The sequence below is a fragment of the Protopterus annectens genome, chromosome 3.part0, assembly GCF_019279795.1.
Source record: "Protopterus annectens isolate FY-2018-M chromosome 3.part0, PAN1.0, whole genome shotgun sequence".
Taxonomy (NCBI): Eukaryota; Metazoa; Chordata; order Ceratodontiformes; family Protopteridae; genus Protopterus; species Protopterus annectens.
The window spans coordinates 1,895,764,624-1,895,780,091 of NC_056731.1; the positions used below are offsets into that span (position 1 = coordinate 1,895,764,624).

Below are 15,468 nucleotides of genomic sequence, written 5' to 3' on the forward strand. Positions count from 1 at the left end.
GCCCATGTCTTAAATGATAATTTAATAAAGGTGTATAAAAAAGATCCTTCTGTGCATACTGTGCATGCACACACACACACACACACACACACACACACACACACACACACACACACACACACACACACACACACACACACACACACACACACACACACACACTGTTTTTCAGGAGTGTTTAATGAAATCTTTGCAGTGCCAGTGTCCCTTTTCTCATCTTTCCAGAAAGACTGCCACCAGCTAGACCAATCCAGCTTACCAACAACAAACACAGTTACTATTCACTGTTAAAATAAGCCAATCATGATATATTAGTCTGCTAGAAACAGCTTGAGCAGTCACTCTTAAAAATGTAAGACAAAGTTAATATTACACCAGTTCAAGGCATGCACCCTTAAACTAATAAATAAACCATCAGTTGTAAACATTTAAAATAATTTACTTGTAATATTATAAACATTTAAAATTCAATAGTCTTTACTTGAAATATAAAAGTTGACTGCACTTTGTAGAATGAAATATACAAGCGTTTTTAAACTTGCACAATGAAATACAAAATCAGTGAATTAAACAGCCAGATGGTATATAGCAGAACTCTTAACAGTTATCTATCCTTGTCACTACCACTAGTTGAAGTCTTCTGACTTGTATGTCCAAACAGCAGGCAGACAGTCTCACAGGCATATGAATTCTAGGCATTCTGTCCCAGAGCTGTCATTCACTGTACATGTTTCCAAACCAAGGCCAAACTGGCCACTGGCAGTTTCTGTGTCTTTCTGCTTAAAAGAATCCTAGGATCTGTACTTCCTGTTTGGCTTTAATTTTGCATATAAAGCTCCATGTTTTCACAATGCATGACTTGTGGAGGGGAGAAGCCATAATCCAAATATGGTGATGTATCACTTGATCTGGAGTAACACTAGAAGGAGCACTAAGTTTTAAGCACTGCAAATATTTGGACATTGAGAACAGTTTCAGTTTTTTAATATCTCTTTTGCATTTCCACTTTAAGTATCTATTTATTCTATACAGTTAACATTTCTTACATTTTATACATTTTACACTGTAAGACTGACTGGAAGTAGCAGCCTCCATTTTTTTGAAAAGATAATTACATTTAACTGAGCCTATTGCAGTTTTTTTTCCCACATTTTGTTGAATGACAGTTGTGAGCTTCCCCCAGTCTATTATATCTCTCTTCCCTTCTTAGACTCAAGCAAGTTTTCATTGATACCACTGAGAAATTAAACTAGGGTCTACAGATACATTTTATGTTACACTTCTCAGCCCCCTATGCTGACATAGCATCATTATTTGCATTACCAGCACCACAGCAGTGTTGGATTGTCATACTCTAAAACTGTAATCTTAAATTCCATCTAAAAATGTTTCTGTTTGTCCATTGATTCTCTGTAATCACTTTAAGGGATTATAATCTGTGACTGCCATGAATTCTCTACTTTGTAGGTAGGGTAGAAACTTTTGGCGATGCCAAATAATTTTCAGGTATTCCTTCTCTACAGCCGCATGTGATGTTTTACTTGACAGGATCTATGACTAAAGTGTACTATTGGATACTTATTTTTCTTTAGAGAGTCCTGGCTAAGTACAACCCTCAGGTCATGATTCAAAGCATCTTCTTACATGATAAATTCTTCTATAATCAGCATTAGTTAAAACATGGGGGCAAATCAAATTATCCATAAGTATCTGGAAAACCTTCTCACAAGCTTGAGGTCCAGATAACCCTATCTGGTCTATTTTCTTAGGTAAGGTTTGTGAGAAGAATGATGCAGGTAATATAGTGAAGGGCAAAACTTTATGTAGTATTTCAATGTCTTGAAGAACACCCTTACTTGCTTTTTATTAACACGAATAGGTCATGCCAGGATAGCCTCCACTTTGGTAGGCTGTGGCTGAATACTGACACCACCCACCCATTGATGAAGATATGATACTTTTGACATTTATATATGATATTTGTTTGCCTTAATAATCGATCTGGCTTTTTTAATTCTTTCAGCAGCTCTTTGATATGTTACTTGGGACTGCCAGGACTAGCTAAAGACTGCAGTGTTCTCTATAAGCAGGAACATAGTCTCCAGCTTCAGCTAGGGTGTGATCTACCAGCCACTGGAAAAGTGCTGGTGAATTATTCATCTCAAAGTGCATGTTGTTGAATTCATACTATCAAAATGGGGTTACAAGTTATCTTCTGAGATGCTACAGGTCTCAACAGTACTTCCCGGTAAGATTTAATCAGTTTAATAGGGGCCAGACGCTTAGCCCCACCCTAGCTGCTCTTAAGCCTCATCTCTTACAGATATGGAGTATGCATCTAATTCAGTGTGGTGATTTAGTTTACTATAGTCTACAAAAAACTTAGTGCTTCTGTCCTTTTTAGGCACCAAAGCCACCAGTGATCAGAGGGACTATTAGATTCCTGCATTACCTCAGAATTCAACATCTCCTGCAGTTATTTCAGCATGGTTTACTTGGTTTACTCAGTTACCTTTCAAGCAGTCTTTTTGGCTGTTGCATTAATTGCTCACATAATGATCTATTAGTTGGGTACACCCTGGCTTAGAAGTGAACATGTCACCAATCTCTCTTGTGTAGGCAGTAGCCATCATGATGGTACTGCCTCATTCACTAAGGCATCAGTCTGGGCCTCCCTGAGAACATTTGCTATTAGATTTCCTTCCACTTCTTCTTGTAGCTATTGTAAATTCTTAATACTAGTGTTTTTTTCATGACATTGTAGAGCTTTTGTTTTTGCCTCCTGCCTAGCAATTTCACCTCATAATTAATATCATTTACCTTCCTCACTACAGTGAAAGGACCCACTTGTTTAATAGGAATAAGCATCATGGCCTTTCTGAATCTATAGGTTCATAGGGTAGTGGGTTTAGAGCCTTTACAAGCCTAGCAATGTTAATCCCAAGTATTTTTGGATAGTTCACAGAACACATTTATGGACAGACGGGGTCTGTGATCAACACTGGCTACCTCTATCCATGAGGGACATGGGTGCCACCTCAGAGGCAAATTTTCAGTTTCCCATCCAATTATCTAGGTTGTGTTTGAATAACATCGATGAGGAGCTCTGTGTTACATGAATATGAAGTCTATTCCACAGAAGCATCAGTCTCAAGGAGACATATCTGCCTCTCCAGCATATTCTGTTAATGTCACAAGTTATGTTGAAATCCCTAGAGCTTGTGACTCTTGTGCCATTTGACTTGTAGATGTGCAGTATTTCCATTAGGGCAGTGTTGGCGATTGCCCTATAGGCCAGGCACAAGTCACCTCTCAGCAGCTATAAGATACAAAGTAAAGTGACAGGGGTTTCAGCCTGCCCATGTAAGTCATGGGTTGGAGTCCCTATATTTTCTTAGTGAGAAACTTCTGAGGTCTCTCCAGCTGCTGCAGGTGTTTGGTGAGGTACATGCAAAAGGGTGCATTATACTCTATTAGTGGTCTGATGAGGATCAAGGACAGTGGAATTCTAACATTCCTTGACCTGGATGCTATGCCCTTACTTATGAGGTGCACTACATAGAAGGCTTTCTTACCATTGTGGAAAATTGGTGGTCAAAGTTCAGATTGCTATTAACCTGTCAGGGGGGTGCTGTCAATATTGTATTTTGTAGGGAATTCCATTTTGGCAAAGGGAATAATAATGCATTTCTTTGTATTTAGTTTTAGACCATGGCTTTGGCAGCAATCATTTGTTTGTGTTAGCCCTTCTTGAAATATTTTGACATAATTGGGGCAAACTTAGTGAACCAAAGACCATTTACGTTGGACTGGACTTCTGAGAAATAGATGCCAAACAGTAAGGGGCCCAGCACAGACCCCTGTGGTACTCCACTGGTGATGGGTCCACTGCTGGAGGTGGAGTCACCAATTTTGATAGAGTGTGTGTTCTGACTGTGAGCCAATTAGCTACCCATCTAGTAGTGTGGGGGTTAATCCCTATCTGGGAGAGTTTCTCAATGATGCCAGAGTGGGGAATTGTGACAAATGCCTTGGCAAGGTCGAGACAGGCAGTGTGCACTGTCTTACCTTCATCCATGGCTTTAGTAACTTTCTCAAAGAAGTCCAACAAGTTAAATAAGCATGATCTACCCTTAATGAAGCCAAACTGAGTTGGGTCCAGCGTTTGAAGGTCACCTCTGTCCTTGTTGATAAGGTTCATGATAATTCTTTCCATGGCTTTGCAGATGAGGCTAGTTAAACTTATAGGTCTGTAGTTTCCAGGTTCAGCTGATGGCCTTCCTTTGTGCAAGGGATTACTGTTCTCCATTCTGCAGGAACATAGCCAGTTCTCAAGCTATGATTAAAGAGAATGCCAAGTGGGTCCATTAAGTCTTGTTTTAGATTGCTTAGTAACCAACCTGGGATATTATCTGGTCTCACTGAGGCTGTGTTTTTGGCCCTGGCAAGTGCAGAAGTGACCTCTCTCTAGAGATACTAGGCAGACGGCTGGTGTCAGGCATGTTTTGGGTATGGTAGGTGGAGATAGGGGGTAAAGTTTGCACTGAATCTGTCAGCTAGCAGGTTGGCAATATTTTCCTGTGTAGTATGAGTGATCCTATCTACAACCAGTTCGGCACATAGCTGGGCATTCCCTTTTATATTTCAGACATAGTTAAAGAATGCCTTATGATTATCCTTGGCTTGGGATGAGATTTTAGTTTCATAATTTGCTTTAAAAGATTTTTGATTTTCATGTTTTAGCTTAGGAAGGAACTCTTCTTCTGCAGAGTGATATCCCTCTTGCTATTGGACAACAGTTTCTTCCTCTTGTTATATAATCTATTTACACTTGAAGTCCACTACGGTGGCTTGTTTTTATAGAAATACCTGGTTTTGATCCTGTCAAGTACAGCAGAGTTTATGCAGTCACTTAAGTGTTTGTACAGGGCATTTGTGTACACTTCTGCATAGTGATCATTGATGTCTGTGATTATGGGTGGTATGAAACTTTTTATACCATTGCTTAGTAGGCTGTAGTTAGCTCTGGTAAAGTTTTTTATAATTTTTGTTCCTGTGAGGGTGTTAGTTTCCAGTAGTTACTTCAAACGAGACTGATTTGTGGTCTGACCTAAGCAGGGAGGGCATCACGCATGGGGAAGTATAGTGAGCCTCCATGTTGGTGAGTACTGTGTCCACAATATTAGATCCCCTAGTGGGGGTGCAGACTTTCTGTTCCAGAGCATTTGTGTTAACAATGTCCAGGAACCTCTGGGAAAGGATATTTATCCTTGTGTACATCCCCCAGTCTATGGAAGGAAAGTTGAAATCTCCCATGACCAAGGTGTTAGGATGGGATTCCAGTAAATCAAGGTAGGCAGTGTGCTTATCCTGGTTCATGGTGGGTGATCTGTAGCTAGCAATTATGTGGTATGGTACTTTCCCAATAGTTAATTGGACATGGAGATAGTCATGCTGTTTGACTAGTCTCAAAGTGTATTTGGTTTTAATGAAGATAGATACACCTCCACCTTTGGTTACTTCACACTCATTTTAAGGTCTGAACGTATGGAAGGCAATTTGGTCTTGCATGGCCAGGGTGCTCTCAGTGGCCTTGAACCATGCCTCGGTAACTGCACAGATGTCAGCATCCTCTAAGGTGAGGAGTACTTTCAGGGAGTGCAGCTTCATGTCTAAACTCCTAGGATTAAGCAGTGCAACCCTGGGTTTGTCTTGATTAGATTTTGTTGCACTGGAAAATTTGTTGTTTTGACATTGCCTAAAAAAGGCACTATAGGGGTGGCAAAGCTCTTTGCCAGTATCCAAAAGCCTAGGGGGAACAGGTGCAGACCATCTCTTGCAAAGCAGCAAGGTCTGTCTGCTATATTCTTCCAGGCAGACAGATACTGGATCCCTTTGGACTGACACTAGAAGCTGAACCAGTTGTTGAAGTCAATCATTGGGTGAGGGTAGGATACTGCTTAGGTCTAGGGACATACCTATCTGGGACACATAATAAGAGAGTTCTGTCATGTCTCTCTTCATATAGTCCAGAGAGGTATATATCAAGTCATTCACTCCAACATGGAGTATACCCTTGGGCTCTTGGTGTCCAATCTTACCAGAACTTTTGCTTTGTGATAAGTGCTCTTATGCCAGCAACATGAGCTTCCTAAACCTACAAAACAGTAAAATAAGCACCACTGAGATAAAGCAAAGATGTAAAACAACCAAATGCCCAAAGAGAAAAAAAAAACAGCTTCACAGCACCAAGTATAAGAAGTATATAAAAAGTTTTAATACAAATATTACAGTTTTCCAAAACAAAGCTTTCGGACAAAGTCCCTCATCAGTGTTACAAGTTCTCTGCCATATACATTCTTTTATGTTGTTGTATCTTTCGGTTTCTTCTGGTTAGGAGTCGCCACAGCGGAACTCCAGTCCTCTAATGATTGGCAGTAGATTTTTACGTACCGAGTTGCCAGCCCTGACACACAATCTTCAACGAAGGTACGCCCATTCACGCATGTCTCCACACAGAAGACGCTTTAGCTGAGAATCGAACGGGACAATGTCTTACTGTGAGGTGACAACACCACCGCAGCACCACCACCGCATACAACATTAAAATAATCACTTGACACAACTTAACCTATCATATAAGTATATTAATTAATAAACATAGAAATGTAAAAATACATATCATTAATTCATTGTAATTCAATAAAAATAAAAGTAAAAATAATAAAGTAAAAAAGACTGTCATTTCATTTTATCAAAGTTTCATATATTGGTTTATATTTCAAAATTGGCTTAATAAAAACTTGTTTGTTAATTCCAGGTGGACAATCTGCATGAAGTCGAATAATCCACTCATATTCCTTCTTTTCCAACTTGGTGTTAATGTCCCCTCTTCTTAGACTTGGTTCTAAAACATCTATGACCCTAAATACAAAACTATGTGTCGGTCCTTCTTCATCTATATGTTTAGCTAATGCATTTGTTAATATATCCCTTCTAATGTTCGATTTATGTTCTATAATTCAATTTTTAAGTTTTCGAGTAGATTTTCCTACATAAAATGCCATACATAATGTGCATGTAGCTAAATAAACTATCAAAGTTGTATTGCATGTTGCCCAACATCTAAAATACATTTTTTTCTTATTTATGGGATGAATAAAGGTGTTAGAAGAACATATGTCAGGGCACCATGAACAATTAAAACAAGAAAATGTACCTTTCTTGTTTGGAATAACTTAATTTTCTATTTAATGAAAAATCTTTATAACACAAACGTTGTTTAAGATTTCCACAATTTTTATATGTAAATAGGGGAGTTTCAGGAATTATGTCATTTAAACCAGGTAAAGCTCTTAGTATACCCCAATTTTTTCTTATAATGTCCTCAGTAGGTTTACTACTCCTACTGTATGTCATAATATATCTCATACGACCAGATATATTGTTGTCCCATTTTCTACTAGGTCCATAACCATCTTTCAAAAAGTAGGGCTTGATTTCATTTCCTCTCTGATTCAACACTTCTTCTCTAAGGCTGGATAGTTGCAACATATCATATCCTCTACCATTAAATTCTTTAGTCATCTCATTCATTTGCTCAATGCATATATTGACATCAGTGTTGAGTCTATTAACCCTTATATACTGACTCTTTATAATACCTTTAAAAATGTGCCCAACATGCATACTTTTTTATGCAAGTATTTAATAGTATGCACATCTTTCTTATATATACTGGTGGTTATATGTTGTCCTTCCAATTGTATTCTAACATCTAAATAATTAATATCTAACTTTGAGCATTTCATTTCAAAGGTTAAGAAAGTAGTTGTTTGATTGAAGAAACTCACAAAATCACTTAATAAATCCTCACTGCCATGCCATACAATAAAAACATCATCCACAAAGCGTTTGTAAAAAAGGATATATTCTGATTATCATTAAAAACAAATTCTTCCTCCCAATTGCCAAGAGTCAAGTTAACATATGTGTTAGCTACTGGACTACCCACAGCTACACCCAATTGTTGATGATAAATCTGCTTACTAAATAAAAATATATTATTCTCAAGGGTTATTTCCAGTAGCTCACAAACCTCTTCCTAAACCTATGCCAGATATTCTGCATATACTGCACAACAGTCATTGTGATAGACACATTCACTATCCCACTGATTGTGAATTAGGTCTGTGGGCCTTCTTACCTAGTGACCATAAAGTAACTAAAATGGTAAAAAATCAGTGTGTTATGGAGGCACCTATCTGCATGCAAAGAGGAAGGGTGTCATGTACTTGCTCCTCTCCCACTTAAACTGGTCTGCAAATGCTGTCAGCATGGTCATTTGTGGATGGTAGGAATATCGCATAACTTCTTTACCTGACAGCACCTCCATAGAAAAGTCAGCAGGTCTAATAAAAAGTTTGCCCCTTCTTCTCTCCTTCAGTATTTTCTTTGAAAATCCCACCCTGATAAAAATTTTGAACAGAACATTTGTCACCCATTCTACCTCAGTAGGTAACAAAGTAACTGCCTCAGAATACCTAGCTGCATAGTATGCCACCACCAAATTATAACAGTTACCTGTGGTCCTTGTTCTAGAAAGTGGCTGTACAGTATCCTTGTATACTTAGAATGATTCCTCTTTAACAGGTAGTGTGCCTGCTTTACTACTGACTTCTGACACTGCCCGCACATATTGCATTACCCTCATGCCTTTTGCAATGCCTGTTTCATATAGTTATGTCTATATGAACTAGAAAAGGAATATCATGGGCTATGGTCAGAAGTTCCCACAGATAGGCAGTAGGACTACCAGCTATTGTACCACTTTTCCCTCTAGCTTTCTTTCAGGAGTTTAATCTCATTATAGCAACCCATTCTCCTTGTATACAGACTCTCTGCCTTTGAGAATCTGGAAGTTCTTTGTCTACCTCCCTCAAGTTATGTAAGCTGGGATCTGACAGCTATGGTTGCTGGGATCTAACAACTGTGGTTGCCTCAACACTGTCTTCATGATTATTTTTCATCCCCTTGTAAAGGAAGTCTAGAAATATTCAACACCTATCTGAAATTCATGCTTGTTGCAACCAACCTTGGAAGGTTTAGAACGTTTTGATGTCTGCGACTCACATTTCCAATTACTTCTACTATCCAGCTCTTTGCTTGAGATAGCCACATTACCACCCTATGTTGGGGATGTGGGTATTATTTGGGTCTCCTCCACCTGTTCTCTTCCAAATGTAATTGTTTTTATGTGTGATTGCGTATACTTGCATTTGCACAAAGTACTCCATTGCCAAATTATTTCCTGTTAGAAATTAGTCAAGATATCATCAAACATTTCTATCTGCTTGTTTTCCTTCTTCACATCCCTGTTTAAGTGAACCCTGCCCCATGTTAACTTGAAAAGGTGCCCCTGCCACATGCATAACTGTAGTGAACTTCTTACATAAGTAATGCTCCTCTGCAACAACTTCAGGCTTGCAATTAATTAAGTCTGATGCAGTATCCATCTTAACAATCATTTATTTGCCCTCTACCAGGATAGGGCACATGTCCTTCTGATAATCTGGTGATGTTGTAGTTTCCAGAGAGACTGTCATTACTGTAGTGCCACCTGTATTAGGTCCCTCATGTGGCTTTTTTTCCCTTCTATGTGTCCATTTTGATCATATATGTCCTAACTGGTTGTTTTGGAAGCATTTAATCTGAGTACCTTAACATATACTGGAATCAGTGGCTTCCCATTCAACCGTGGAACATGATGTGATAGTATAAACTACCCACCATGGGTTCTCTTATAACCATATGTGGTGCTAGGTAAACCCTTATTTTGCCAGTGTACAAAGCTGGCTACAAAGAGGTTACATTTGTTTTTGCATCTGTTTGGCTCAATACATTACCAGTCTGTCAGATTATAATATCATCAGGCAAAGTAATAGCAGCCTGCACCATTATTACAAGACCTCCCAACATTTTACAATTGCTTATTTGAAATACATTCACCCTCCTATTTAAGTAATCATCAACACTGTTTCTAGTTCTGCCTTTTGTTTTCTAAACCTTTTTTTCCTTTAAGATTCAGACGTAAGTTTAAATATTCAAACAAAATGTTTTGCCTGTCATAATCACAGAATGCATTACCAGTCATCTTATTTACAGGTTCCTATTATATACTCAAAGAGGCATTTCATTGAACGCCTCTTCATTGACCATTAATGAAAACACAAAACAGCGGTCATATAAGTGATTTATTTCCCTGGGAAAGAAATCACTTGGCCATCTGTGGTACTTTGCTGTTTTCCCCACTGTAGTGCAATCTCAGAGTTGATATATTTAGTAAGGGGGATGTGGAGGGCAAAGCCCTCCACTTTGTATTGTTTGTAGTGATGTGTTTTGTTTTTGTTTACGGTAAGTGATTTCTTTCCCAGGGAAATAAATTGCTTATATGCACGTTCGCTGTTTTGTGTTTTCATGGTTTATGGGTTGATGAAGAGGTGTTCAGTGAAACGCCTCTTCAAGTATCTAATACAGACCCTTATTTAAAACAGGCACAGCTTTCCAGTAAAGAGTTCAGTTAAAACCGTCCTCTATTTCCCCTTGTTAGTTTAGCTTAGAATACTGACAAATTCAAATGGCTGAATGAAACTTTCAAAGCTATTCTCCTGCAGTGGAAACAGTTTAGTACTGACCTTGTCTTCTGGGACTTCTCCTACTCATATATTCTTGGTGGAAGATAGGCAGTTCCTAATGCTGCTGCTGCTGCTTTTCTCTCCATCGCGCTCACTCTCTCTCTGTCTTTTAGTTTTGGCATATCTCTGTTTTTGCACTCTTTGCACCTCACACTGTTTTCATTCTCTCATTTGCTTTATGGCATCTCATTTCCAGGTCTAGCTGCAGTTTTCAATAGAAAAACTCATGAAGTAACTTGTGGATATCTTGTTTACTCTTTCTATAGAATCTAACTGTTCATGCTCTCAAGCACGTTCTCAAACTTGGTGTATTTGTCAACAACTGCTTCTTTAATTTATTGCAAATTCATATTCATTATTTCAGTAGCACAATGTAGCCATCTTTGCCTCTGTCACTTCTTCTTTTGCTTTTGATCTTTCCCAGCACTAATTTCTTTTCTAGTGAATCCTGCCTTTGCATTATATTGCCAAAGTACTGCGGTGGTGGTGCTGCGGTAGCATTGTCACCTCACAGTAAGATGCTGTCCGGTTCGATTCTCAGCTAGAGCGTCTTCTCCGTGGAGACATGCATGAATGGGCGTACCTTCGTTGAAGGTTGTGCATCAGGCCTGGCAAGCCGGTACGTAAAAATCAACTGCCAATCATTAGCGGGCCGGAGTTCCGCTGTGGCGACCCCTAACCGGGAAAAGCCGAAAGACACAAACAAACCTGATTTTTTTTGTCTCTCAGACTTTCCATTGAACAGTCAGGGTTTATTTAATTATTAACTGATGTTATCCTGGATTCCACATAATTCTGTAAAGTTTTTCCTACATTAAATATGAAGCACATCTATTTCATAGTGTACAACTTACTTACTGTTCAACTTTAACACTCATGTTATTACTGGAATAATCATTGCTTTGACTGTATGGACTATTGCTAACAATGTCGTTCTTCAAAATTGTATCCTGCTTTGCTATAGCTTTCCTTTCCAAGAAGCATTTTTTTTCATGTGCACAATCACCATATACAGAAATCTTTGAGCCCAGGAAAATAAATGTGCAGTTCACATTGCTTATATATAAAGTGTGAACCTTGATTTCTATTTATTTGGGTAATGCCTGATACATTGGTCAATGAAAATATAAAAAAGAATAATATTGTAAATGTAATGAATGCTGAGAAACCAGAAGAAAATAAATATTGTCATGCAATGTATAATGAATGAATTAAGAAAACTTGGAATAAATGCTTTGTGGAAAGTAAACTGTAATGAATAACAGACAGATCATTTCTTATTTGAATATAATACCCAGTCTAAAGCTGAAGAAATGTTTATTTAAAATATATTTACCTGATGAGTAGTTTTGGGTAATATGCACGGTGCAACAAAAGTATTTTCTGTCTGGCAGTCTTCAACAGTCCCATAAAAAAGTACAACATCTTCCATACCTCCATCATATACATCATATGTCTTCTTTAGGTCCACATTAAGAATGTATGAATGAGCTACATAGGCACACATCTTGTGGTATGTCCATGTCTGAAACAAATGTAGACAAATTTCAGTTTATTAATGTGTTTGCCAGTCAATCTTGACAGGTTACAGGCTGAAGGTTGAATGATTGCTGAACTTGTAGGTTGAATGATTGCTGAACTACAAAGTGATTTTATATATATATATATATATATATATATATATATGTGTGTGTGTGTGAGAGAGAGTGTGTGTGTGACCTACTTCATAACATCATATTCCCATAAGATCGAACTTCTACACATTGAGACCACAATAACGAAAAACCACATTATTGAACATGTAAAACACTGAGTTCCAAAACATCAAAAACAGGAATACAACCTAAACTTGGCAAATCTATCCTCCTTCACTTTTGCAGGGGGGGGCTACACCCCCTGCACCCCCTATAAATGAAATATACCAACTCTGAGATTGCACTACTTTGAAGAAAAGAAAAACAGTCTAGCGACTGATAAACAACAACTACAACAACAGCAACCTTACTACTTTCAAAACTGGAATAACTGAACTGTAAAGCTCCATTCTGCATAAACTTCAGACTTTAAACTTACATGTACCCAAACTTCTCCAAAGATAATAAAATCATCTGATGTCAACTCCACCACATTTTTTAACATGCTTACTACAAACCCTTAAAGGAACAGCGCACCACTAAATCACTTACCTCAACATTTACTTAAAGTTCGATATTCTGCACTACAATCTTCTGAACTTTCGATAATGTGGTTCTTTGTTATTATGGACTTGATTTTTAGAAGTTTGATCTTATGGGAATGCCATGTTATGAAGCAGATAAGCAGATCCACATATACATATACATATACATATATATATATATATATATATATATATATATATATATATATAATTGTAATGTAAAAGGTAAAGTACACATTTGTTAGAAACGTTGTGGGTGTAAAAAAGAGAGAATGCACAATTGAGTAAATGCCCAGTTGTGTGAAACACATATATCTGAATTAAAGTTTTATATGGTGTAGGTAGGAGTGTGCAGGAAAATGAATGTTTGACTATAAAGATGGAGGTTGTGAAGATGTGAAAGATCGATTTATCACAGTTAATGTGCATGTCAGAGTATTCATGGGTTATGGTTAGAGTGAGAGGTAGGTAAGGGGATAGATTCAGTGTTTTTCTGTGTTTTTATTTGTCCTGAGCAGAACTACTGTTAGGAAAGGGATTTATAGTAATGTGTAGGGTTGGGGTTAGAGACAGGGATAGGATTAGTGTTAGCTCACATGAGTAAGGTGGTGTGGGGGGAGGGGGGCTAAGCACAGCTATATCACTACATCTATAGTAGCAAAAGAACAGCTGAGCCATCACTCAGTTTTCTTTAGTCCACCAAAGAAATGGAAGTGCCTTCTGTAAAAATCTGACAGAATTCTCAATGTTTTTCAGTTTAAATTCTTAAAAAAATATCAGCGCAGTGTTTTCCTTTGAAACAGCCACTGCCAGCCTAAATGGGAGATCAGTGCCAGTCTGGATTCATGTCGATCTGCCGAAGGCAGTTTTGGTAAATGTAAATACATTTGTTGAAATGGCCTGTAGGAAGCATCCCGAAGAAAGTATTTTTGCAGGGGGAAAGAGTACAGTTGTGTAAAATCTTACCATAACAGTAGATGTCCTTGTCTTCACTTCTGCAGTTTTCTTAACATATGGGGATTCCCTGCTGAAGAAGCCTGACATCCGTCCAGTCTACCAAAGACTCCTGTTGCATTAAAGGTATGCTGAATATCACCCAAGCACTCCTTGCCTAGCATAGGGCATGAAGGTGACATTCAGGCCTACCATACTCAGAACTGATTTCCCTAGTAGGAACACCAGTTCAAGGAACCCAAGAGGTAGTTTGTACATCCAGGAAGGCAAAGGACTAGGGGGAAGGAGGGAGGGAGTGAATACTGCAGCAGTGAAGGCAAGGACATCTACTATTATGGTAAGATTTTACACAACTGTAATGTATCCTTTACATTCACTGCTACTATATTCTTAACATATGGGAGAGTGCCAAAGCTCAAGAGGAAACTAGGGAGGGGGAAGGAGCAGAAGAGTCCCCTAAAAAGCCATGAAGAATGGCACTAGCAAAACCAGCCCTAGCTCTAGAGATACCATCCAACTTGTAGTGTTTGGTAAAGGTATGCACAGAAGTCTGAGACAAGGAAGAAGAGGAACTACAAAGCTAAAGGATGTGCATGTTTGAAGCCAAACTGACTTCAGAAACCACTGAAACTTTCTCATGTGAAGTTTGGCCAGAGGGAGCATTGGAATGGTGGATGCCATGAAACCCAGAGCTCTTAGAAACTCCCTGATGATAATGGAAGCCAGAAGAAGAATGTGAAAGAAATAAATGAGAGTTAATGACTTTGGAGGGGGCAGGGAAGCCAGCATTTGCACTGTCTGAATCCTGCAACCCAGAAAAACATGAGCTGGAGAAGGAGTCAGAGAAGACTTTTTGAAATTTATAGTGAACCCCAGACTCTGAAGAAGGGAAACAGCAAAATGAAGATTTTGCAAAATGGTCTCTGGAGAGGACGTGTGAATCAACAGGTCCTCCAAGTAAATAAATATTTGGATCCTTTGAAACCTGCAAAAAGCAATCACAGGAGCAAGGCATTTGGTGAACAGCCTTGGGGCAAAAGAAAGGCCAAAGGGCAAAGCACCAAACTGAAAATTCCAGGAAGCAAAAGAGAAATGCAAAAACTTCTTGAAAAGAGGATGGATAAGAATATGGAGATAAGCATTCTTGAGTTCCAGAGGCATCATATACGCCTGAGGGAGCAAGACAGGAAACAGAATCTGAAGGGACAACATCTGAAAGAAGGCACTTTTAGGAAACTGTTTAGATGAGAGAGGTCTAGAATTAGTCTTCAAGTGCCCTCTTTCTTGGGGACTAGAAACAGTCTGGAGTGGAACCCTTTCCTCCTTTGGGATACGGGCACCTCTTGAATAGCACCCCGAGTCAAGAGATTTTGAATAACCTCTGGGAAAAGGGGAAGTTGTTCCCAAGGAGGCTGAGGAATGCCCATAAAAGGAGGACAGGATTTCCACACCATGAAGTACCCCTGACAAATGATTGACAGAACCCAAGAATCCTGAATGAACTGAAGCCAAACAGGAAGAGAAAGAGAAAGGTGAGGAGAAAAAGGAATGTGGCTGGGAGGGGACGGATAGTCATACAACACCTGGTTTGTCTGGAAAGGAAGGCTTTGGAGCCCCTGAAAACTGAGGAACCTTAGCACT

General features: G+C 38.7%; 1 protein-coding gene across 1 annotated transcript in view; it reads right to left on the reverse strand.

Annotated features, from left to right (window-relative positions):
- Positions 1–15,468, reverse strand: part of SLC9C1 (solute carrier family 9 member C1) — a 3,253,894-nt gene that overhangs the window by 158,953 nt on the left and 3,079,473 nt on the right. Inside the window, exon 23 of the mRNA XM_044066060.1 lies at positions 12,031–12,219. Coding sequence (XP_043921995.1) covers positions 12,031–12,219 — 189 coding nt within the window. The remainder of the gene's footprint in view (positions 1–12,030; positions 12,220–15,468) is intronic.